This window comes from Nelumbo nucifera, chromosome 8 (genome assembly GCF_055504915.1).
Source record: "Nelumbo nucifera cultivar China Antique chromosome 8, China Antique-T2T, whole genome shotgun sequence".
Classification (NCBI taxonomy): Eukaryota; Viridiplantae; Streptophyta; class Magnoliopsida; order Proteales; family Nelumbonaceae; genus Nelumbo; species Nelumbo nucifera.
Window position 1 is genome coordinate 49,261,015 of NC_142656.1, and position 24,776 is coordinate 49,285,790.

At 38.7% G+C, this 24,776-nt stretch overlaps 1 protein-coding gene across 2 annotated transcripts in view; it reads right to left on the reverse strand.

The window, feature by feature from the left end:
* Nucleotides 1-251: 251 nt before the first annotated feature.
* LOC104611714 (glycosyltransferase BC10-like) overlaps nucleotides 252-24,776 on the reverse strand; it is a 44,034-nt gene continuing 19,509 nt past the window's right edge. For both annotated transcript variants that reach the window (XM_010278896.3, XM_010278895.3), the window contains exons 3-11: nucleotides 17,373-17,471; nucleotides 6,178-6,278; nucleotides 6,005-6,076; nucleotides 5,608-5,698; nucleotides 1,861-1,941; nucleotides 1,268-1,327; nucleotides 1,060-1,182; nucleotides 929-967; nucleotides 252-812 (exon numbers count right to left, since the gene is read on the reverse strand). In XM_010278896.3, the coding sequence (XP_010277198.1) occupies nucleotides 684-812; nucleotides 929-967; nucleotides 1,060-1,182; nucleotides 1,268-1,327; nucleotides 1,861-1,941; nucleotides 5,608-5,698; nucleotides 6,005-6,076; nucleotides 6,178-6,278; nucleotides 17,373-17,471 (795 nt within the window). In that variant the 3' untranslated portion in view covers nucleotides 252-683. The remainder of the gene's footprint in view (nucleotides 813-928; nucleotides 968-1,059; nucleotides 1,183-1,267; nucleotides 1,328-1,860; nucleotides 1,942-5,607; nucleotides 5,699-6,004; nucleotides 6,077-6,177; nucleotides 6,279-17,372; nucleotides 17,472-24,776) is intronic.

The window sequence follows — 24,776 nt, forward strand, 5'->3', positions numbered from 1 at the left end:
GTATCAACGCAAATGAAATAGAATTTCAAAAGGGACAATTGAATCATGCCATAAAAGGGACAGAGATCGAATATCTCTTCCACCTACAAGGCCACAACTGCTTTACACGAAAGAGCGAATACTGACTGCAAGTACAACCCGGATAGGACTCTTGACTCATAGATTGTAGAGTTGCCTATTAGAAAATTTAGCTGGCTGGGCTTCTTAGATTGGCATTTTGCGATTTAGGGTCAAAAGGAAATCTCAAAAACTGGAAAAGAGAAAAGTAGTTGTAATTGCTATATCACATTTTCAGCTTTTACAAAAATCAACTTAAAAGTTCATTTGAACAAATACCCAAAATTTTCTGGTTTAGAAGGAATGAAAAATACTCAAAATTAAGGGGGAAAAAAGGAAAGAAAAGAGGCAGACAACAGAAAAATAGCAAATTGATTACCCCAAGAGGAAACAGCACTAGGAGACAACTTGGCAGCCACCTCAAGCCTTGGAGTCAATTAACCTAGTTGCTCTGCCAATCGCCCTTCTGTGGTAAGAATCCAGATGGGGGTGGAGGGTCGAGGGGATCCGAGCCATCTACAAGGTGGCATTTTACAACATTTTAATACATACGGCGAACCCAAGCTGATTCCATGGGGTCGAAAGCTGTTGATCCCACCAAAGAATAGTAATCATCAAGATGTTGCTCATTTCATCGTGTAATTGGAGAATATTTGCAACAAGTTATCCACAGTTTCTGGGTAGAATTTTCTAGCAAATAAATAACATGGCCGCTGCATGCCATTCCATAAACAAGGCCTTATCTGCACCTCCTTCTGTAGAAGCACATGGGAACCGAGGACTGATTTTAGAATGTTACCAACCAGGGTAAAGGAAAATCATACAAGACAAACCGAATCCGATATTAAGAGTCTAGAAATAAAATGAATACCCTTTCATCACTTGTAACGTGCAGACTCTGATCGATAGACTGCAAATAACAATTACATCAAAGAACTATACAAATCAACCATAGACTAAATTTTAAGTATAATGAAAATATAAAGTTGATCAGAATCATACTGTGATATTCTTCAGGAGCTGGTAGGAAACATCCTTAGCCCTATAAGACTTTGGATGCCACTTTCCTTCAGACCAATCAACGTGTGTCACTGACCAATTTGCAATTCCTGCAGGATCAACCATCTGAAAATGTACATGTTTCATTTTTAGTGAATAAGAAACAATAAGCAGAGTGAACAGACCAGTAAGAAGAGATACTTGCACTGACATGGAACAAGGTTGGCAGGTAATGCTCATCTGCATAGCAATTGCGACCTTCCATACCTGGCTGTCAAATCATATTTAACTTCAGTACATTTGTTAATAGAACTAGGTGTACAGTATAGAAAACTTCCATTAATTTCTTTCTAAGCCCATTTTGACAGAAAAAGAAAAAAAAATGCGACAGTTTCACTTGTAACTTTACACCTGCAGCCAGAGGCCAGACCCAAATGGATTTACTACTATTTGATAGCACTATTGCATGTAAGTTCTTTAAAATCAATTCCATAATTTGAAAGTTGGCTTGTGGAAAGAATTTCCTGGAACACTTGCATCATAATAACTGTTGTATATCTAGTTTGATCATTTTTCACAAATTAATATACTACTTCAAGCATGGAACCAATGGGAAATAGCAAGCTAAATTTCTAGAACCACAAATACACCCGAAAATGTAAAACCAGAAAAAATATATACATTAATTGAAGTAAAAGTAATGGTTATATACAGATCACAGGAAAGGTCCCAGGATACTTGAGATCATCAAACCAAAAAGTTGGAAAACATCACTAAGAAAATCATCTTTGAGTACAAAGATACCTTACAATACAGCTTGAATTTTGTGTAGTAAAGATTATCTGCGATAACTATAATAGCATGCTGCCGCTTCATCGAGAACCACTGCAACACATGTATGAATTAGAACCTACAGTATTTGTCTAAGGTTTTTATCCCCAAAAGGAAAAAAAAAAGAATAAAGAGATGCATTTAAAATAAGTGTTATATATTTCCTCCAATGATGGTTTTTGGCTCAAAGGCCTTATGGTGGTTAAATGCTTGAACACCTTACACTGATTATATCCTGGACAAGATGTATTATTCAAATAGTAGACAAATTCAAAGCACAGAATACAAGAAAAAATAAACATAAAAAAGGAAAATGAAAAATCACTATCAACATGAACAAGAGAAAAATGATTTTGAAGTTGTTATCTACCAATTACATGAAAACAATACAAAGAAAACAAGTACTGGAAATGAAAATATCCAACATCTCTATCATGAGGAACTGGGAAAGAAACTTAACTTTTTAAGCTGATATGCTAAGAACATGCACGTATGGCATAGAAGTCCATAATCCAAGGCTAAATAAGCAACAATTCATTCATATTTCATGACAATGATTATTACTACTTATATGTGGCACATGCATGCCTGAACATCACTTGATGAGAAAATATTTCGAGACATGCTTTAACAGAAGATCTGTCATGGTGTGTAGGAACTACTTAATAGTTAATACTGTTCTCCGAAAAAAAGCACCATTTTACAGGATTTATTCTATACTTGTATGATTATAATTAATCAACCTTGATTGGGCAGATGCAATTGAATTTCTCGTTAGACCTCTCTAATCTGGAGTGGAAAGAAACTGTTTAAGTGGTGATTGCATGAGTACAAAATGAGCAGTTAAGGATGAGGATATTTTGCTACCTATAAAGTGATCTTAAAACAGTAAAATGAGCAGATTGTTCAGATGGTTTCAAAGATCAATTATCAAGTTACAAAATCTCAAGCCAGAGATGTAATGATTCAGGATTGTTGACTTTTGCATTAGGGTCTCCCCCCCCCCCCCTCCTGTAGGTTTGTAGGGCATTTGTATGTGATTTTGGTTGGCTGCACCATGTGACTAAGATGCTCTCCCTTGAAGGAGTTCTACACAATTACTTTAGTTTTAAAATAAAATCTAGTAAGTTACCAATTTAAAAACAGGCTGGGTGCTGAATAGTGGTACTGGAAAAGGCCCTTGGGTACCTCATAACTCAACTATGGAGGATTGGAGGTTAGATCTCCAACAAATAGGATGAACACCTCATTCAAATGAATTAGAAGACCTGCAAAAGACCTAGTGGATTCATTGGCAAGGGCAGAAGTAAATTGGGCCGAGTTGTACTGGTGGCTTACCCTTCTTGGGTAGTTTGTTTATGTGAGAAACTGAGGGTGGCTATGCCAGATGGTTCATCCTTTTTCATTGATGATGGTTCAGTTTCTTATTCCTTCAATGGTATATATTGCACACAGTTTTACCTATATTGTTTTATCTAACAAAGCCTGTTGACCTGTTAATGGTCAAAAAGTTAGAAACACAGGATGAAACATGCAAGTTTGCCATGAAACTGTTGTCCTTTTAGCCATAATGTTGATTTTGATCAGAATATTTAACTCATCTGAACAAAGCCTTTAAAATTATGTAATATATTTTTTTTACAAGTAAAATGATTGTATATTAAGGCTCAGTTTGGAAGGAGTACAAATGCAAATATGTACAGTGCAAAACCTTGTATTTTGTATTATTTTGTATATATTTGCACTGTACATATTTATATTTGTACTCCTTCCAAACTGAGCCTAAAGATCAAAAATAGTAAACAATACAGGCATCCCACAGAGAGGGACAAAATGCTACCTCTCACTCAAAGATCAGAATACAAAAATCATTTACAACTGAGCTCAATACAAGTTGTCCCTGTTTACCTCTTGTTTAGCTAAAAACCCATCTGCTACATTGAATTTTCTTTTTCCATTTCACTCAAGCAAGGGTCATATCCATTGTTGAATCACTTCTGGACCATCTAACTTGCAACAAATCACTTCTACAATCACAAGCATCTTCTCTAACCAAGAAGAAAAGATTCTCAGGAAAAGCAACTATGGACACTTGATTACACCATTACAATTTTTTTTCTATAATCGGCCTCTAGTGAAATTGAAGGAATATCATTGAAAAAATGAAATCATATCTTCAATCTCTGCCAGAAATAAATTAAAAAAAAAAAACTTTCTACAGCACTTCAAATTCATTACCTTTTGTCTGGTGCTTCAAAAGTCTCCTCTTGACACCTTCAAGCTCATGGAGGAGAACGATGTTGGCTGACAACCCATGCAATTCTCATGAGAAATTTATCAAGGTGGCAAACCCAAATCCAGTCCTTGAACCAACCAGATCCTTACTACAGGTTGGATAATCCCAATTCAATCTTAATTCAGGCTGGGGAAAATCTAAAGACCAAGTCCTAACCTGAAACTGACTTGACTCAACTTTTCTATTTCATGTTCTTTATTTGAAAAAAAAAAAGAAGAAAGAACAATTAGCCCACTAGATCTTCCCATTTTTCTAGGTTTGTGTTAGCTAGCCTCAACTTGATTTAAATTTGTTTTATGATCAGTAATTCTTAGAATTGCTTGACCATAGCCAATTCATGACCATTATTAATCCTTGTTTTTTTATCAATAAAAGGAGATTTTATTAAAATCACGTTGTAGTATGTATTACAATAACGGTGGAGATTTCCCCATCCCACAGACTGACATATAATTTATAATGTTGCCCAAAAGATTTGGTGCCTAGCTGTCCCCTGTTAAGCCAGACCATCTTCCATTCCATTTGCTGTTCTCCTTACCCATTTAAAGACAACATTCAGCTCCCTTTTTATGCTTTCTATTTCCCAAAAAGTATGTCTATAGATCCATGGGACTTGAGAGTTGCATTTTGTCCAAGAAATGACCACCTGCGAGTCCCCTTCTACCTCCAAGTTGTGGAAACCAAATTGCTTAGCAAATTTTAAACCATGGATGGTCCATGCAGCAAAGCTGTCAATGCATTACCATCTGCTAAGGGTCCTGAAAACAAAGCTAACACCTTTCCTTCTGTGTCTAGGAAGACTCCACCCAATCTAGCTGCAGCTTGATTGCCAAGATAGCTTCCATCAAAGTTGAGTTTAACAAAGTTGGTTACTGGGGACGTCCAATCCATAGTTACTCTTTCCTTGACTTGAGTTGAGACAATAGTGCCACTTCCTTCCATGTTCTCAAAATTTCATTTATTGAGAAAATTTGGAAATCCTCCAAGGTCTTCACCCAATGTACAACTTTAATTTTAATTGTGTCAATGACCATTTCCAATCCTTGTTATCGTGCATAACTGGTGTCAATGAATTGACTGTGGTTAGTCAATTCTAGGAACTGCTGATCCCCAAACAAAACTACCCTATTTTGGTGCATAGAACAAGGTAAATAGTTAATCCTTTATATCATAATCTAATCTGAATATGATTAACGGCTCACAATCAATTAATCTGATGTCAACTCTGACATGGGGGTCCAATTTATTTCATACCCCATATACATTCTGGAGCAGCAACAAGGAATCCATTATCCCTATGTGATGTATAGCATACTTAGATATTCATTACAGAAAAAATATGCATATAAAATGTTAGGAATCATCTTCAAAAATAAGGCTTAAGCTCTATGACAAGCACACAAGGATACATGCAAGGCATATACCTGTGCACCCTTTCTAAAAGCCTTCTTTTCAACTTCAGGCAGCATAAGCTCTGAATATCTTCCAGAACCATGTGGACCAGGATCCTCAAAACTGGAAAAGAAAATTAAGAGTTCATTAACAAAAAGAATTGATTCCTTAATAAGAGGAAGAGAAACAGAACTTTACTTTCAGTTCTAAATGGTTATTCATCATTTTTTCAAGGTTAAGTATTTCCTCTACATAAATCACATATGAAGACAATCACAGCAACACAATGGTATATCCAATGTCCAATCAAGGATAGTTTAATACTTTTATCTTGTCAAAACAAATTTTAACTGACCAGCAATAATCAGAAGAGTTAATCATGAAATAAAACTAAACATGTATACCACCAAGTAAGTGCAGAAGTCTTACCAATCTATAAAACTGATATTTGTATCCAGCAGATAGTTATAAACATAATCAAAAGTATGCAATGGTACACAACTGCAACCCAAGAGAACAAGTACTCAGAAAGTGATGATAGAAGCTTCAGGCACAATTCAGAGAACATAAAGATACAAAAAGCAATTCTACAACCCAAGCACCTGTCCGAAAGCAAGACAAAATGTTGGTTATCAGGATCTCTGAGTGCATTTGCCAAAAGTCTCCGCTCAGCATCAACCATAGAGATTTTGCCCCAGACCACCTGCATATGTTTTGCTCATATCACCAACAAGTCCCTAGTCTTAAAAGTATGCTTCTAACCTCTCATATGATCCATAAATAATATGCTTCATTTCCAATACCAAAGCAATAACAAGAACCAAAGAGATGAATATAGCTTCTTATATGAAAAGCATTCACCATCTATTTTAGAGCTTTTTACTCATGATCAGTAATCAAAAGTTTAGTCAAGTATAGTTATGTGTGTGGAGATGTAAAAATTGCCTAAAGCCAAAAGAAGCTCCACTATATACCCCTCTCTACACCCAACACATGCAAACACCTAAAAAAAAATCTCCACATTTCAATTCCTTGCACTCATTGAGAAGAAGAGCCCAAACTATTGAAAAAAATAAAGAAAACTACCAAAATCCGGACAAAAACACCCTCAAGGTCTTTTCAAGGCCCACAAATTCTCCAATTGCATTCCTTCTGCACATCCCAACAAATTGCAGAAGAAACCATGGTGCATAAAATATCATTTCTACTACCTACAGAAACTGAGGACTAAAAGAAGGTAGTCAAGATGATGCTTATCTCCTTTCTTATCAATTCACTCACTGGTAATGTGATTTACCCATCCAGAAATGGCAATGTTCACTTTTTCGTCACCAAATTATTAATCACAACTGATAACACTTAAACAGTATAAGTAAAACTGGCATAAGATTGGAACCCTTTCTGTATGCACATGTGGATACTTGTATGAAAGATTTGCATTTCATGCCTTCTAGAAAACTTTAGAAGACATGAACCTACGATTAAATGGATTTCCCTAATTCAAAAGGTAATTAAAATGGAAATGACACTACAAATACCCTTCTTGGAAATTAGATGTAGATCTGTTAAGAAAAACATACTGAGAAATACAGAACAAGCTTCAATTATCCAAAAAAAAAAAGAATATACAGAACTCAGCTTAAATGAACCTCTTGATAAGTGTCATTTAAATTGAAGCATGCTTGGTTATCCATCAAAGAGGGTGACATAACATCAGCTGCACCATTTGCCTTAACATGGAGTGAGTACTTAGGTTTTATAGGACAGTACAAAGGCTCACCAAGGATACACCTAGTTGCCTGTCTAAAGATGGTGCATTCTGCTTACTCATTGCAGACCAGGCAAGCTGATTTCAGTGAGGCTCTTGATTTTTGCATGAAATTGTGAAGGCACAAAGCATCCCCAGGAAAGTGCCTTACTAAAGAAGATCGTGAAAGAGAGGTGGAACCCAAGGATCCAGATATCTTTCTTCTTTAGTTCATCCCCCCAGAGTCACCCAAGGATCCATATACCTTTCTTCTTTAGTTCTTCATCCCCCCACTGAGTAGCCACTGTGAACTTCTCTGTTTGCTAAAGAATGACACAATAACAGCCACCAGGTGGAATAAAAATATTTGTATGGTTAGGCACTCATGCTTTGTGCCCACCACCTCAGGCTCTGGGAAGCCCCTGCACATTGATGTCATCTTGCAATTCAACTATCTTAGATTTTATTCAACTACCTTACATTTCAAAATAAATAAATAAATAAATAAAACTCTATTCAGGGACCTCACCTAACAGCTTAATCTTGTAGGTTGAACAGTTCCTCGAGATAGTATCAGAGCTTGTTTGACCAAGTGCTCTAGTGTTCAATCCTCATCACTCCCATAATAATTAATTTAATTTCAGCACAAGGTATGGGAGAGCCTGTGTTTGTCCACACTTCAAGCCCGATGAACCTTCTTTTCTTAGTTCCATTCGGTTTGATGTGGGTTGTGGGAATAAAATTCTTTCTTGGGAGGACCTCTGGGCTGGTGATATGCTCCTTTGCCAACAATTTCCAATACTTTACACCCTTTCAGACCATTCAAACCTGTTCCCAAATTTGGTGCAACCTCCCAAAATGTGATTAACTGGGAATTTTGGGTTCAGGAAAGGCTTAAGGGCATTGAACGTGAGTCACCTATCTCTTCGCTTTCTTCTTTGGATACTGTGTTCTTGGACCAAAATTCACCTGATGTTAGGGAATAGACCCCCTCCCTTAATGGCTTGTTCTCTTGTGCTTCCTTCTTTAACCTCTTAGTTAACTCCACCTCTGGGGGGATGGCCTTCCCAGTGAAAGAAATCTGGTAATAAACCCATTCCACCTAAAATTCAAGCTCTGTTCTGGGAAGTATTCATTGGCAAGGTTAACACCTGTGACATGCCACAGAAAATGAGGCCCAATTCTTGCCATTCTCCTCATATGTGTGTCCTTTATAAGGCTTGTGGAGAATCCATTACTCATTTATTAATCTCCATTCTCCTTTCCTCTTGTGTTCTGTATTTGGGAATATTTTTGCTCTCTATTTGGTTGCCGATGGTTCCCCCCACAATAAGTGGTAAGTTTATTCAACCCCAATTTCCCAAGGCTCAAGGAAAAGAGAGGGAAGATCATGTGGTGGACGGTAAGAGCTGCCGTGATGTGGACAATATGGGAAGAAAGAAATAATAGAATCTTCAATGAAAAGGGCAGATCAGAGGAGGAATTGCTAGAAGCTATCCTAATTAGAGCTGCACGTTGGGTAAAAACCTTGGAGACTCTCAGAATCTTTTCAGTCAATGATATTATCAAATCCTGGCCTGAAGTTGCACAAACTAGAAGCCACTCTGAAGAGGTAAGACAGGACTGGAAGCCACAGGCTGAAAGTAAACTAAAACTAAACTTCAACAGTAGCTCTATGAGTAACCTGGGAAGAGCTGGTATTGGGGAGTGATTAGAGACCATCAAGGTTTGGACTTTGGTGGTTGTGAAGTATTCAAGTCCAGCAGGTTTAGGAGATTCAATTAAAGCAGAAACCATGGCACTTCTACAAGGATAGAGGTTAGCACAACAGCATGTCCTTAGAGATTTGGAAGTTGAAGGTGATTTACAACTAGTAATTCATTGGGAAAAGCACCTCAAAGGACCTTGGAAATCCAGGCATACGTTTACTCATTTAGGGAGATTAATGTGATTGCAAAGAAATTAAATACAAGCTTCAGCTGGGTGAGAAGAACTGCAAATGGGATAGCAGATGCATTAGCTAAACAGGGATTAAATAGGCAAAGTATTTTCTGGGCATACTTGTAATCGGTGTTACTGGTGGGTATTGGGATCTGCCAACAGCTGTATTAAGTTTAAATCTTTAATTTTTAATGAAATAGTAGTCGATCAAGACTACAGTCAGTCTTAGATTCCAAAGGATTTCGGATTGAGAAAAGTAGAAGGAAAGAAGGAGAAGAAGAAGAAGAAAGCAGAAGTACACAAGGGTTTTGAAAAGGAGGGACAAATCGAATCAATCTGCCGCCGCATTGTAGGAAAGGGCAGAATTGCCCTTAATGCTTACATGGCAAATAAAACAATAATAAACTGAAATAACAAGCTGTCTAAAATAACTACCAACTAACACTGACATAACTAACAAAGATTACATGTGCTGTCATACGAACACAGTGGGGACCACAGCCATGGGGCCCACATCAGTGTTCTCTACACTCCCCCTCAAGTTGGGAATAGATATTTGTCATTCCCAACTTGCATAGGTCTGCCTCTAACTTCTTCCTTGGAACAGCCTTGGTGAGAAGATCTGCGAGCTGCATGTTGGAGGTGATATACGGGAGACACTTCTTGTGATGAGACCCTTTCTTTGACAAAATGTCGATCAACTTCGATATGTTTAGTTCTGTCATGCTGCACCGGATTGTGAGCTATATTAATAGCCGCCTGATTATCGCAATACAGCATCAAGGGCTTCTCATAATCAATACCCAACTCTTCAAGTAGTGATTTCAGCCATAGGATTTCAGCCACTCCATTAGCCATTGATCTGTATTCAGCTTCGACACTAAAGCGAGAAACAACACTTTGTTTCTTACTCCTCCAAGAGACAAGGTTACCTCTTACAAGGGCACAATATCCAGAGGTAAACCTCCTGTCATCAGCACTCCCAACCCAATCAGCATCTATATAGACCTCCACCTTCATGTGATTATTATTCTTGAACGGTATACCTCTACCTGGACATCTCTTCAAGTATGCTAATATTCTCTCAACTGCAAGAAGATGAGTAGTTCTAGGGGAATGCATGTACTGGCTGACAACACTGACTGCATAACTGATGTCTGGCCGTGTGAAACAGAGATATAGGAGCTTTCCAACCAACCGTTGGAACATAGCTTTGTCTTTAAGAGGCTCTCCACCCTCTGCATTGATCTTGTGATTCTGTTCAATGGGTATATCTGCAGGCTTGACACCTAACTTTCCAGTTTCCGCCACCAGATCTAGAACATACTTCCTTTGACAAATAAAGATCCCCTGTTTAGATCTAGCAACCTCAATACCCAAAAAATATCGCAATGCACCAAGATCTTTCACCTCAAACTCTTGATGAAGGAGCTGTTTGAGGGACTCAATCTCACTATTATTATTCCCTGTCACTACAATATCATCCACATATACAGCAAGCAAGGTCAAGGAAGAGTTCACTCTTTAAACGAACAATGTATGATCTGACTAGGCCTGTACATAGCCGAATTTTCCAAGGGCTAGTCTGAATCTATCAAACCAAGCTCTAGGGGACTGCTTTAGTCCATACAATGCCTTATTCAGTCGGCAAACCTTCTTACATGTCTCTGCATCATAAAATCCAGGGGGCAACTGCATGTAGACTTCTTCCTGTAAGTCTCCATTCAAAAAGGCATTTTTAACGTCCATCTAGAACAAGGGCCAAGAGTAACTTGCTGCAAGGGCTAATAGAACTCGAATAGTGGTCATTTTGGCTACTGGGGCAAAAGTCTCCAAGTAGTCTATACCATAAGTCTGAGTAAATCCTTTTGCAACCAACCAGGCTTTGTACCTTTCAATGGTGCCATCAACATTATGTTTCACAATAAATACCCATCTACATCCAACCGGTTTTTTTCCTTTGGGTAGGTCAACTAGCTCCCAAGTATTATTTTTCAAAAGGGCATCCATTTCAACTTTCATTGCATCTTTCCACTCAAGAACTGACAAAGCTTCTTGCACTGTTCTGGGGAAAGGAATATCAGCAATGGAAGTAAGAAAGGACCTGTAAGAAGGAGACAGACGATCATAGGATCGAAACTGGGAAATGCAGTGAGTTGTGGATGTGGTGCAACGCCGTTTCCCTTTACGGACCGCAATAGGGAGGTCAAGGTCATCCGAAGGAAGGGAAGTAGCAACAGTGGAAGGTATCTCAGTGGGTCCTGGACCTGATAAGGGGACTGTAGTACCTGGATTTGGATCCGCAGAAGGAACCGGGGCTGGCCTAGACTGCTGATGACTGAAATCAACCTGCCTCCATCGCCTATGATAGACTTTCAACTCTTGATCCCTCTAACAACCCTCACCATTACAGCCCTCATCACTCAATGGAATGGGTAAAGAACCTCAAATGAGTTAACCCCACTCTCACTGCGCTCCCCCTGAGGAAAAAGACCCAAATTCTCATTACTCTCCCCCTGATGAGAAGCCCTAGGATAATAGGGTACCTCCTCAAAGAAGGTGACATCCATCGAAACAAATCGACTCCCCGAAACAGGATAATAGCAGCAATAACCCTTTTGAGTTTGTGCATAACCGAGAAAACTGCATTTGGAGGCCTTAGGGTCAAATTTGGAATGATGAGATCCAAGAATCTGAACAAAGCAGGTGCAACCAAAAGTTTTAAAAGGAACAATAAACAACTCCTCGTCTGGGTATAGAAGGGTAAACGGAGGTTTCATATCAAGAACCCGTGAGGGAACCCGATTAATGAGATACACTACCGTGAGGATAGCATCACCCCAGAAACGGATAGACACATTGGAGGTAAACATAATGCTTCTAGCCACCTCCAAAATGTGCCTATTCTTCCTCTCGGCTACCCTATTCTGCTGTGGTGTATGAGGACAAGTGCTTTGGTGAATAACCCCATGATCAAGTAGATAAGAGGCCAGTGGCTTGGCAAAGTATTCTTTTGCATTATCAGATATGAGGATTTTGATTTTGATCCCAAACTAGGCTAAAATCATCTGATGAAAGTTTTGGGTCAGAGCGGGAACCTCATCTCGAGAACGCATAAGGTAGACCCAAGAAAAACGGGTATAGTCATCAATAAACAATAGAAAATATCTGTACCCCCCCCCATAGAAGGGATGTGATATGGGCCCCAAACATCGATGTGCACAATATCAAAAGAATTACTACTTTTATTACTCAAGGAATAAGATGTTCTACAATGTTTGGCAAGCTCACAACTCTCACTTCTCAAATTTGACATCTCAACAGACTCAAACAAAGTAGGCAACAAACTCTTCAAAGACCGAAAAGATAAATGACCTAACCGATTATGCCAGAACATAACTGGACTCACAGACTAATAGACAAAAGACTTCTTATCCACAGGCTCTTTCCAATGAGAACTCTCTCCAAGCAGATAGATCTCATTCGTCTCACGGCCAGTCCCAATCACCTTCCTCATCTCCAAGTCCTGAAAAACACATCGGAAGGGGAAAAAGGTTACTGAACAGTTCTGATGTTTTGTAATACTACTGACTGAAAGCAAATTAGTATCAAGTTTAGGAACATTCAAGATTGAGGATAAGGAGATAGTATCAGATAACTTGATGTCACCCTTGCCAAAAATGGGAACAAGGGAGCCATCAGTAATGGATACTTTATCTTTACCAGAAGATAAGTGATAAGTAGTGAACAGTGATGTTAAGCTAGTCATATGGTTAGATGCACCTGAGTCTATTACCCAACAATGTTCAGTGTTACCTGGAGCTGAAGCATGGTAAGCTGAGGCCCGAATACCTGAATGAGCAAATGCTGATGTGGCAGGGGCTGATGGTGACTGAGATGACTGAGCTGAATTCCCAACCTCCTTTTCCAACTGTATTAGGGCAGCCCGAACAGCAGCTAAGGTGTCTAGGGGCGTGCCTTTTGTGCCCAATGAGGATGCAGAATCGGTATTCACAGCCATATGAGCATTACCCCTTTTATTCCTTAGTTTTGCTGGGACTAAATGAGGGTGCAGCTTCCAACATGTATCTTTCGTATGCTTGGGTTTCTTACAATGTTCACATACTAGATCCCGCTTATCTTCCTTCTTCATGTCCCTTTCTGTATCACCCCCAGACTTAGGTTTAACTGCTGCTAGGGCTGGGGGGAAGGGCTGGTGTTGCATCATAACCTTTCTTCTAGTCTCTTCACTATGCACCAGGGAGTAGGCTTGAGATAGGGTCACACCGTCTCTTGTCAGTATCTGCTGTCTCACAATGTCATAATCAGAATTCAGGCCAGCCAGAAATTTAAACACCCTATTGGTCTCGACTTGCTTTCTATGGGTCTGTACATCTTTTGGACTTTCCCACTCAAGAGTCTCCAGATGGTCAATTTCATGCCACAGAGATTTCAAGGTAGAGAAATAAACAGAGACTGGTTTCTCTCCTTGTTTGAGGTTATTTACCTCACACTTCAGTTCATAGGCTCTAGCAACATTAAGAGGTTGGGAGTAGGTCTCTTTTATGACATCCCATATCTCCTTGGCTGTCTTTGCCCACAAGTAATTTTGGCTGATATGTGGCTGCATAGAGTTGCACAACCATGTCATAACCAAGTAGTTCTCCTGAACCCACTTGGTATACATTGGGTCCACCTTGGAAGGTTCTTGCACATCCCCCAATAGGTAGCTAAGTTATTCCCCCAATAGCCATCATGGCCGATTGGGCCCATTCCAAGTAATTGGATCCGTCAAATCACACAGTTGTAATCTGAAATGCAGTCTCAGACATATTACCAGAATTGTTGTTCCCAAAGACACCTTCCCCCTGATTTTTGAACTCCATTCTTGGTTAAGAATCAGTAATTAAGAACTATTAGGGCTACTGCAATAGAAAACAGCACTTAAATAACTGATCACAGTCAGAAATCTGTATGAAATCAGTACAGATCTGATCTGAAACCAATCGACAGTCAAAATATAATCAGTCCGATAACAGTTCTCACCCCCAAAACAGGCTTAGAAGCCGAAAAAGGTCTAGAACCACTTAGAAAACAACCTGTAATGCTGAAGCAAAATTAGGGTTTTAATCGTAAGGTTAGGAAAACCTTTGTGAGAACATAGACAGTGCTCAGCCGCATCTTCCAAAGGATTCACAGTCAAGTCTGGCCGTAGGGTTAATGACAAACCCTAAAAAAAACTGATCGACTTTGAGAAAATAAAGGAGAGTTCGGCCACTCCTCCCAGATAGGTCCAACCTATCTTGACTGACAACAATCTCAAGGGAAAAATAAAAACTTACCCAGAAAACTCTGATCGCTACCTTCAATCGTGGCCTGAACCCTAACCTTCTCTGATTCTTCCTGATTACCAAAACACTCTCCAAGCCTCTACAAGCCTTCGAACAACTGCTAAACCTTTCTGGTAACCTCCAAGAATTAGCCAACGAACAGTCCTTTGTAAGCTTCAAGCCCTAGACAGTTCTCATGTGGTCGGCTGGACTAGACACACATGAGAAACCCTAGATAGGCTCTGATACCAAGTAGTTGATCAAGACTACAGTCAGTCTTGGATTCCAAAGGATTTCGGATTGAGAAAAGTAGAAGGAAAGAGGGAGAAGAAGAAGAAAGCAAAAGTACACAAGGGTTTTGAAAAGGAGGGACAAATCGAATTAATCTGCCGCCGCCACTCTCTCAATATTTATATGTTATGTTCACTAATTGTAGGAAAGGGCAGAATTGCCCTTAATGCTTACATGGCAAATAAAACAATAATAAACTGAAATAACAAGCTATCTAAAATAACAACCAACTAACACTGACATAACTAACAAAGATTACATGTGCTGTCATACGAACACAGTGGGGACCACAGCCATGGGGCTGACATCAGTGTTCTCTACAGAAATAAAATAAAATAAAACCCTATTCAGGTACCTCACCTAACAGCTTAATCTTTTAGGTTGAATGGTTCCTTGAAATGGTATTAGAGCCTATTTGGCCAAGTGGTCTAGTGTTTGATGCTTGTCACACACCTTATATAATTAACTAAATTTCAGCACAAGGTATGGGTGCAGAATCCCTCTCAAAGAACCATTCAACCTAAAAGCTTAAGTTGTTCAGTGGGGTCCCGGAGTAGGTTTTTATTCTCCAACTCATACCCTCGTGCGAAAACCCATCAAGATTGAAACATGAACAAGCACAGGGCCACCTGTACCTTGTGCTGAAATTTAATTAATTATAAGGGGGCAACGAGGATCGAACACTAGATCATTTGGCCAAACAAGCTCTGGTACCATCTCAAGGAACCATTCAATCTAAAAGCTTAAGTTGTTAGGTGAGGTCTCTGAATAGGTTTTTATTCTCTAACTCACCCCTCATGTGAAATTCCATCAGGCTTGGAGTGCGGACAAGCACAGGGCCACCCATACCTTGTGCTGAAATTTAATTAATTATAAGGGGGGAAACAAGGATTGAACACTAAATCACTTGGTCAAACAGGCTCTAATACCATCTCAAGGAACCATTCAACCTCAAAGCTTAAGCTGTTAGGTAAAGTCCCTAAATAGGGCTTTATTCTCTAACTACAGTTACCTATCTAGGAAGAAGCTCAAGATCCCCACCAGATAAAACCACAACTTCAACCATGTACATAACATCTTTATTCCCTAGTTCACTTCTAACTAAGAAAACCCGTTAAGGATAGGCGATGCACACCAGACATAAAACAATTGCTTTTCAGATCGATTAGGTAATAATACTAAAATAACAAAAGAAATTGCTGGTCATTCATTTGTTGGACAAATATGGAAACACAGATAAACACATTTATTATTTAATAATGTCAATGCTGAAGCAAAACTGAAACTGAGTAAAATTAATAGGATCTCAGAACAAGAACATCAAGAAGTCCTTGAGAAATTAATAAGCTTTCACCAAAACACTAAATAGATTGGACTCAAATGTTTTAGGCTTGGTTGTGATACTTTTACTTTTGGATTGGAGATAAGCTGTTTTATCTCCATTTGCTTTCTGTACACCTCGTAATTCTCTATTAATATTTTAATGAAATTGCAGTTATTAATTAAAAAAATGCTTCTGACATATGTTTACTAATTTTCTAGAGTTCCAGAAGGGCATAAGTGTTCTGTGTTATGAAATAGAAACTGGGTAAAAGACTTTTTTTTCTATTTCTTCAGGGTAAAAGACAATTGAGCAGGTGTTTTCCAACACAAACAGTTTCTTAAATTTCACATAAGCAAAAAAAAAAGAAAAGAAAAAACAAAAACTAAAACACTTTTTGGGATGTGTGTTTTCTCAAACCAAGTGAAAAACATTTATAGTTTGATTCAGAAAAATACCCCTATTTCTCAAACCAACAAAAAAATGCTTCCAAAAACAGAAACATGTTTTCATTTCTAGAAGGCTGACATGAGCTACATTTCGATGTGTTGCACACACAATGAAATCTCCTGAAAATCCTAAGTTCTGCTTTAAGCTTCTGTGGATCTTTTTATTTTTCTTTTTTTAATCAGTAATGATTCTAACAACATAATAACCCAGATCTAAATGGATTTAGATCAAAAATATAAAAAGAAGTAATATATGAAAGGTGAACTAGAGAAAATCATGCTTCTGGAGACAGAGATTCAATAACATGTTTCTGGTTTTAGTTTTTGTCAAAAAAAGGAAAACAACATACACCCAATAGTCTAATATAGTGTTTTATGTGCATTTCTTTAAAGATAGTTTTTTCTTTTTCAAACCACCTGCAGGGACCAGCTTTCTTCAAATCAAAACAAAGAAACCAATTCATATTGGGGAATACCCCCTCAAATATCAGCCTCTCTACTGATCAAAGAAAAAATATCAGCCTTTCACACAAGGAAATAAAACTATGCACCTAATCCACCTCTGAAGTCTGAACTAATGTTTTTAGCAGTTATTATATCTAAGAATAGGAAATATTAAATACACAAAAGATGCATTCATATTTGAAAAGATGTTTACTATAGGACGAAAGCAGCATTCATATTTGAAAACAAATTTTTGGAAGGAGTTTCACTGTACCTTCTCACTGCGAATGTCCCGATCCACAAAATAACGACTCACATGCACTGGTTTTTCCCTAGATGCATGGACATAAATAGAGAACCTACCTTCATGGCCCTGGGAAAAGAAAAACATGGCTATTCAGGTGATTTAGATTTTAGAATGTGCACAAGTAAAAGGTTTAATCCAAATAGATAAATTTATGTGTTTTAGGCAACATAACCAATGGATTTATGTGGTTGATAGAAATCTAGATTTTTATTATTAACATTATAAATAAAATAATGGGTATCATCTCTTCCATACACTAGCAACTAATCAGCCACTATCCCAGATTGTAAAGATATAATTTATTTCACCTGCATGGGGAATAATGTATGAAAAGTCATTTTAGTTTGCAAGTTGTGTCATATTTAAATTGTAAACTTGTAATATTCCAATAGAAAAAGCCCTGAAACTCCTAATAATGTCAACTACTTGCACCCATTGAATGAAGCCCCATCAAGTTTCTTGTTATCGCTTACAGTGCGCATCTGCAGCAAGGCAAGGGACTATAGACTCATAAGACCAGATGTAGGCAAACCCTTTTCCACTACCACCTGTCATGGCAAGTTGGTAACTATTATCCTGCTCACCAGTATGGTCCAAAGCCCAATTATTTCCCTCTCCCCCATTTATAGGATATAAGAATTTTAACATCTAACCATCCAAATCCAAGGGTCAAATATGTTCATGGGTAGAGTCAGTAGACAATAGATTCTCCCAGTGGTCAACTAAAAGCAACCTAGGCTGCTAGATTGACGAATAGTAGACTGCTAATAGCATAGTTTCTTTCAGATGTCATTGCCCTTGCAAATTCTGCAGGAAACCAATTTCATCAGTTGATGGTAGGGATTACAACCTTCTTGAGCTTTGCATTGTGGATACTACAAGGATGGTATAGAGATATTGGGCCGGATGGTAAGGCTAAGTCGGATCAGATCCCATTCGAATCCGAATTCAACCCAGTAAGAGCCAGATTTGGATACCTCCCTTGATCCTAACAAACCGGATCGTATCAGAAAAGTCGATCCGTTTAGTTAACGGATCGAATTCAGTTATACCCAAGTCCGATCCACCACGATCTGATTCAATCCGTTAGTTATGAAATATTATATATTATATATGTATATTGTATATATTATTTACATAATCATATGTTATATATTATATATTATAATATTATATAAATAATATAATATATTGTTTATATTATATCATCAAGTTTTTTTATTATATATCTAATTGAATTGGATCCGGATCAGATATCCAATAAAATATTCAAATCATGCCCTTGAAAATCCAGTCAGATTTCTTAATGGATTGGATCAGATATACCCTTTACCGAATCCAATCCTATCTGTTTGCAGCCCTACCGGATGGGCCCTAATCATGTTTTATCATTTTTTGTGTTAATGGGTCCCATTTATAAGGGCTTGTTAATGTTTATTTAAGATGCTAATGAGCTGGCTGCCCTGTTAAGGGCACCTTTGCAATTACACATCTTATTAGAATTAATTAAAAGTAATTAGGGGAAGGAAAGATGACTCATCATACAACTCTTCTCCTCCCTTTTCTTCCATTCTTCTTCTCGCTTGTGTTGAACCTATCTTTGAGTCTTGAGAAACCTGCCCAGAATCTTCATTCTCATCCAAGGGTGTTAGAAAAAAGCCTCTTTAGGATGTTTCTAATTAGGAGAAGCCAATTAAGCCTAACTGGTCCGAGAAAGCTGTTAGGGATGAGTCTGATTCAAAAGAGGTAGGCCCAGAAGAAAGCTTGAGAAAGGTCTCTAAAAAGGAAGAAGAAAGAAGAAAGCTTGAGAAAGGTCTCTAAAGAGTTTGGGGCAGAAACATGGAATGAGGAGGGAGGCCCAGAAGAGTTCGGTGATGTGGAAGATTGACTTGTGCCTAGCATATTGTGGATGCTTTTGTTGGAAAGGAATACAGCCACAGACAGCAGCAGTAATGGGCGTTAAATTCAGTGTTCCTATCTTATCTCTTAGCTAAATTCAGTGTTCCTATTAATTAGGCAGTAGCATTATTATTTAAAGATAAATGTTGTTAGGAAGTGTTCCTAAAGAAGGACTCTTATCTTCTTGTAATTTCCTATTTAAAGGAGCAGATGATATTCAATAAAATTATCGATAATTTCAGTCAAGAAAGAGCTGAAGAGAGTTGGTGATCTCTTTAACAAATCACCATAAAGGCGCTAAAGATAGGTTCCTCGAGAAAAGGGAGAAACAAGGGAAAACAAGAAGTTTTCCCCGTTAACCGACCTGTGACGAGATCTTATTCGCGAGCCCTTAACAATTTGGTATCAGAGCAAGGTGTCATGGGTGACTTTGAGCAATTGAAGACTAGGGTTCATGATCTAGAGCACAAATTCGTGGAAAACAGCAAGGAGGTGTGCGAGATCAAGGACGAGGTTCGAGAATTGAGGCGCTTGATGGAGTTATATTTTTCCAGCAAGGAAAAGAGTTCAGAAGGGGCTGCAACCACAGACGGCCGCCGACCAGACATGGCAGAATCGTCCGGCGAGCAGCAGGTCGTTACCCAGATGTGGAGCAGTTCAGAAGGGGCCGGAATTTCCTTACTATAATGGAACTAGAGATCCTTTGGGATGGTTGTACAGATGTGGAGCAGTTCTTCCGCAACCAACGAACTGAGGACAGGGACAAGGTAGGCTTAGCCATATTCCACATGATACAGGAGGCGCAACTCTGGTTTTATAAATTGGAGCAGGAGGAACCTAGGCTCAGTTGGACCCAATTCAAATCCTACTGCCTACTCAGATTTGGGCCCCCATTAACAAGCAATCCATTAGGCGAACTAATCAACCTCAAACAGACTGGAACTGTGGCTGAGTATCAGCGTCAGTTTCAGACCCTCCTTGCAAGAGCATCTTCGGCACGACCAGACCAACAGGTTGACATGTTCACCACAGGGTTAGCGGAAACTTTGAGGGTGGATGTGGAAATGCAAAATCCCCCCAATCTGGTTACTGCTATGAATTTGGCTCGCGCTTTTGAACGCAAATTGCAACTCAACCGCGGAAGTATCAGTATAAGGCGGCCTCAAACAACATGGGCAGCCCCGAAACCACTCGGAATGGCTCCATCTTCAGCTGCCAGCCAAGAACAGAAACCACAGACGCGCTTTTGAACGCAAATTGCAACTCAACCGCGGAAGTATCAGTATAGGGTGGCCTCAAACAACATGGGCAGCCCCGAAACCACTCGGAATGGCTCCATCTTCACCTGGGCATCCAGCGTGGGAAGCAGCATTGTTGCACCCCCTATTAAGCGCTTGTCCAGGGCTGAAATGGCGGAACGCAGGACAAGGGGACAGTGTTTTAATTGTGACGAACTTTACTCAGCAGGGCACAAGTGCAAGAGACTTTTCTGCCTCCTGGTGGAACAAGAGGAAGATGAGGATGAACCCTCTTCATTGGAACCCGATCCAAGAGGGCAAAATCATTCCCCAACCTCAGTCTATTGTTCGTTCCAGAATTAATCGAGGTGTTGTTGAGGTTCTGGTGGAATGGGCCAGCTTACCATTGGCTGAAGCTACCTGGATTCCTTTGACTGTATTTCAAGACACCTATCCTGAATTCGAGCTTGAGGACAAGCTCTTAGTCTGGGAGGGGAGTAATATTGTGGATGCTTTTGTTGGAAAGGAATACAGCCGCAGACAACAGCAGTAATGGGCGTTAAATTCAGTGTTCCTATTTTATCTCTTAGCTAGATTCAGTGTTCCTATCTTATCTCTTAGCTAGATTCAATGTTCCTATCTTATCTCTTAGCTAAATTTAGTGTTCCTATTAATTAGGCAGTAGCATTATTATTTAAAGATAAATGTTGTTAGGAAGTGTTCCTAAAGGACTCTTATCTTCTTGTAATTTCTTATTTAAAGGAGTAGATGATATTCAATAAAATTATCAATAATTTCAGTCAAGAAAGAGCAGAAGAGAGTTGGTGATCTCTTTAACAAATCACCATAAAGGCACTAAAGATAGGTTCCTCGAGAAAAGGGAGAAACAAGGGAAAACAAGAAGTTTTCCCCGTTAACCGACCTATGACGAGATCCTATTCGCGGGTCCTTAACATAGTATCTGCATCGCGTTGTTGTTGCAGTTGTTGTAAGAGTGATGTTGTTCTCTTGCCTACTTTGTCTTTTGTCGTTCTTGATGTTTGGCAGTAGTAGTTTGGGTTTGGGGGTGTTATCTTAACACCTCACTTGAGGTTGTATTCAGTTTCTTTTTTCTTTTTACTTATAAAAAAAAAATCTTTTTCACCTTTTCTTCTTTTCTTTTGGTTATTCTTCTACTTCTTGCTACAGATTTGATTTTCATCTGATGGTTAAGCTCCCAAGCTTCAGTCTCTTGCATGATTTAATTTCTCTACTGATAAATAATCTTTCCTTGACTATACCATTCCTTACATATTGATTACTCTGTCAAATTCGTTTCTCTCTCCCTATACATCCTCTTTCTCCACCTCAACCCATCAGTGTCACCCACCTATCCACATAGGGAAGAACATGGGCCATACAATATTCACTTCATTTTTGAAGCCTCAATACCTGTTTGTGCTTCCAATTTGGTCATTTCTCATTAGAAAGTAACCAAATTCCTCTAGCCTCAATAGAAATGAAATTTATAAGATGTGCAAGGAAAAATTTTACACTTTAAGCTGGCTTTTCCCATATACTGCTCAAATTTTTCATCATTTTGCAGCCTTTTGGGCCAAGCCAGGCCCCCATCCAGATTCCATTTGTTAGAAGCATTATGTATAAACAAGGCAGTTTCATTACTCAACTTGAACAAGGGTAGAGTGGTAACAATGTTTTAAAAGCTCAAGGTGCAAAAAGAGCACAAGGGGCAATTTGTGCCCGCACACCTTTTTGAAGCAAGGCGCAAAAATACAAAAAAAATGCCAACATATTTGAAAAAATGTCAAAAAATTAAAAAAAAAAAGCCAAACTTTTCAAAAAATGCAAAAAGAAATAAAAAATATTAAACATAATATTAATAAAAAATACAAACTTAAATTTTAAAATAAATGTTTTAAAAAACCTATTATCTAAAATAAAATACATAAACATAACATGTAAAGAATATTCAAATGAAAATTAAAAAAAATCAAACATATAAAACATTTTCAAGCATGTAAAACCAACGATCACTTTTTTTCCTCATTTGCATTGCTTCAAGTAGCTAATGTGATGTAAAACATATTGCATTCCTGATTTTATGAGCTTCCTTTGTACCACACCCCTCGAGGCAAGCCCAAACAAGTCTATGTTATGGTCTAAAATTCTTAAATCTCACACAAGAAATAACAATTTTATAATTTTAATTACCTTTAGAAGATATTTTATTAGGATGAATGAATGAACAACATTAGTAAATAGGGGGTTCTCGGCTTGCCTCAAAGGAGCCCCTGGCCCAGCCATTAGGTTCAAAAACAAAAACAAAAAACAAAAAAGTGTAAAAATTTAAGAAGGCGCACACCTGGGATGAGGCGCAAGGCGCATTAGGTGCACATCTGGTGTGCCTAGGTGTGCACCTTTTGAAAATGTTGTGCCGAGGACCTAGGCGAGGCGCATAGCCTAAAATGCACTTCGCCTATGTGCCTAGGTGTGCCTTTTAAACCACTGAGTGGTAATTGTACTTGTTTATGTTTTATTATTGTAAATAATCTTATTTAGTTCAGGTTTGAAGTAAGAGAAGAAGAAGAAGAAGAAGAAGAAGAAGAAGAAGAAGAAGAGAAAAAGGAGAAGGGTTCGGCAATAGAGGAAAAGTCGCTCACTCTAGCTGACCCACTTAGTATTTATAATGAATAAGTTGAGTTACAAAAAGACAATATTGTCCCTTACAAGTGATGGGACACATAACTTAAACTTGAATAAAACAAACTTTTCACTTCTAACTAGATAAACCAAAAGACCAAAATACCCCTATACTGTCGACTCTAACACACCCCTCAAGCTGGAGAGTATATGTCATATAGTCCCAACTTGTCACATATGTAATCTACTCTACCCCAAGACAACCCCTTTGTAAAGAGATCTGCCCACTGGTTTCCTGAGCTCACATGAGATGTAGTTATCACTCCACTAATCACTTTTTCTCTTACAAAGTGGCAATCGACTTCAATATGTTTTGTCCTCTCATGAAAGACTGAATTAGAAGAGATGTGTACTGCAGCTTGATTATCACAGTATAATCTCATGGGTTTGTCAACTAAGAATCCCAACTCCTATGGCAAATTGTTCAACTATACTAGTTCACATGTAGTATGAGCCATAGCCCTGTACTCAGCTTCTGCACTTCCATGTTTCCAGATTGCCACAAAGGAAGGTACAGTATCCTGTAATTGATCTCCTATCTAATACAGAACCAGTCCAATCAAAACCAGTATACCCTTCTATCTCAAGAATTCCTCCACTTTTGCTAGTAGACCACGACCTGGAGCACCCGTTAGATACCTAACAATTCTTAGAACTGCTTCCCAATGAGGAATCCGATGATGCTACATAAACTAACTCACCATACTTACAACAAATGATATATCTGGTCGTGTGATAGTCAGATAGTTCAGTTTTCCCACCAACCTCTTGTACCTTCCAGGATCAACAAATTCTTCACCTGCATCCACACTCAGCTTAGCATTTGGTTCCATAGGTGTCTCAGCTAATTTAACACCTAACAGCCCTGTTTCTTCAAAGGGTCAAGGGCATATTTCCTCTGACATAAATTCCATGCCTTAACCTTGCAACTTCTATTCCCAGGAAGTACTTTAGCTTGCCCAAATCTTTTGTGTTGAAGTGATCCTGAAGAAAGTTCTTCAACCTGTCAATCCCATTACTGTCACTCCCAGTTATGACAATATCGTCCACATACACCACTAGTAAGATTTTCCCAACTTTAAAGTCATGGTTGAACATAGAACGATCTACCTGACACTTTCATCCCAAAGTTCTTCGCTACTTCACCGAATCTACCAAACCATGCACGTGGAGATTGTTTCAGCCCATAAATTGCCCTTTTAAGTCTACAAACCTTACCATCCTCCCCTTGAGCAACAAACCCTGGTGGTTGCTCCATATATACTTCCTCAATTAGATCACCGTGCAAGAAAGCATTCTTGATGTCAAGTTGCAAGAGAGGCCAGTCATACATTACTGCTAATGAAATCAATACCCGAACTGAGCTAATTTTAGCCACAAGAGAAAATGTCTCCATATATTCCACATCCGTACAACAGACAATAGCCCTTGGCCACTAACCTGGCCTTTAACCATTCCACACTGGCATCTGGAAGATACTTCACTGTGTAGACCCACTTACATCCAACAACATGCTTACCAGGAGGGAGAGTAG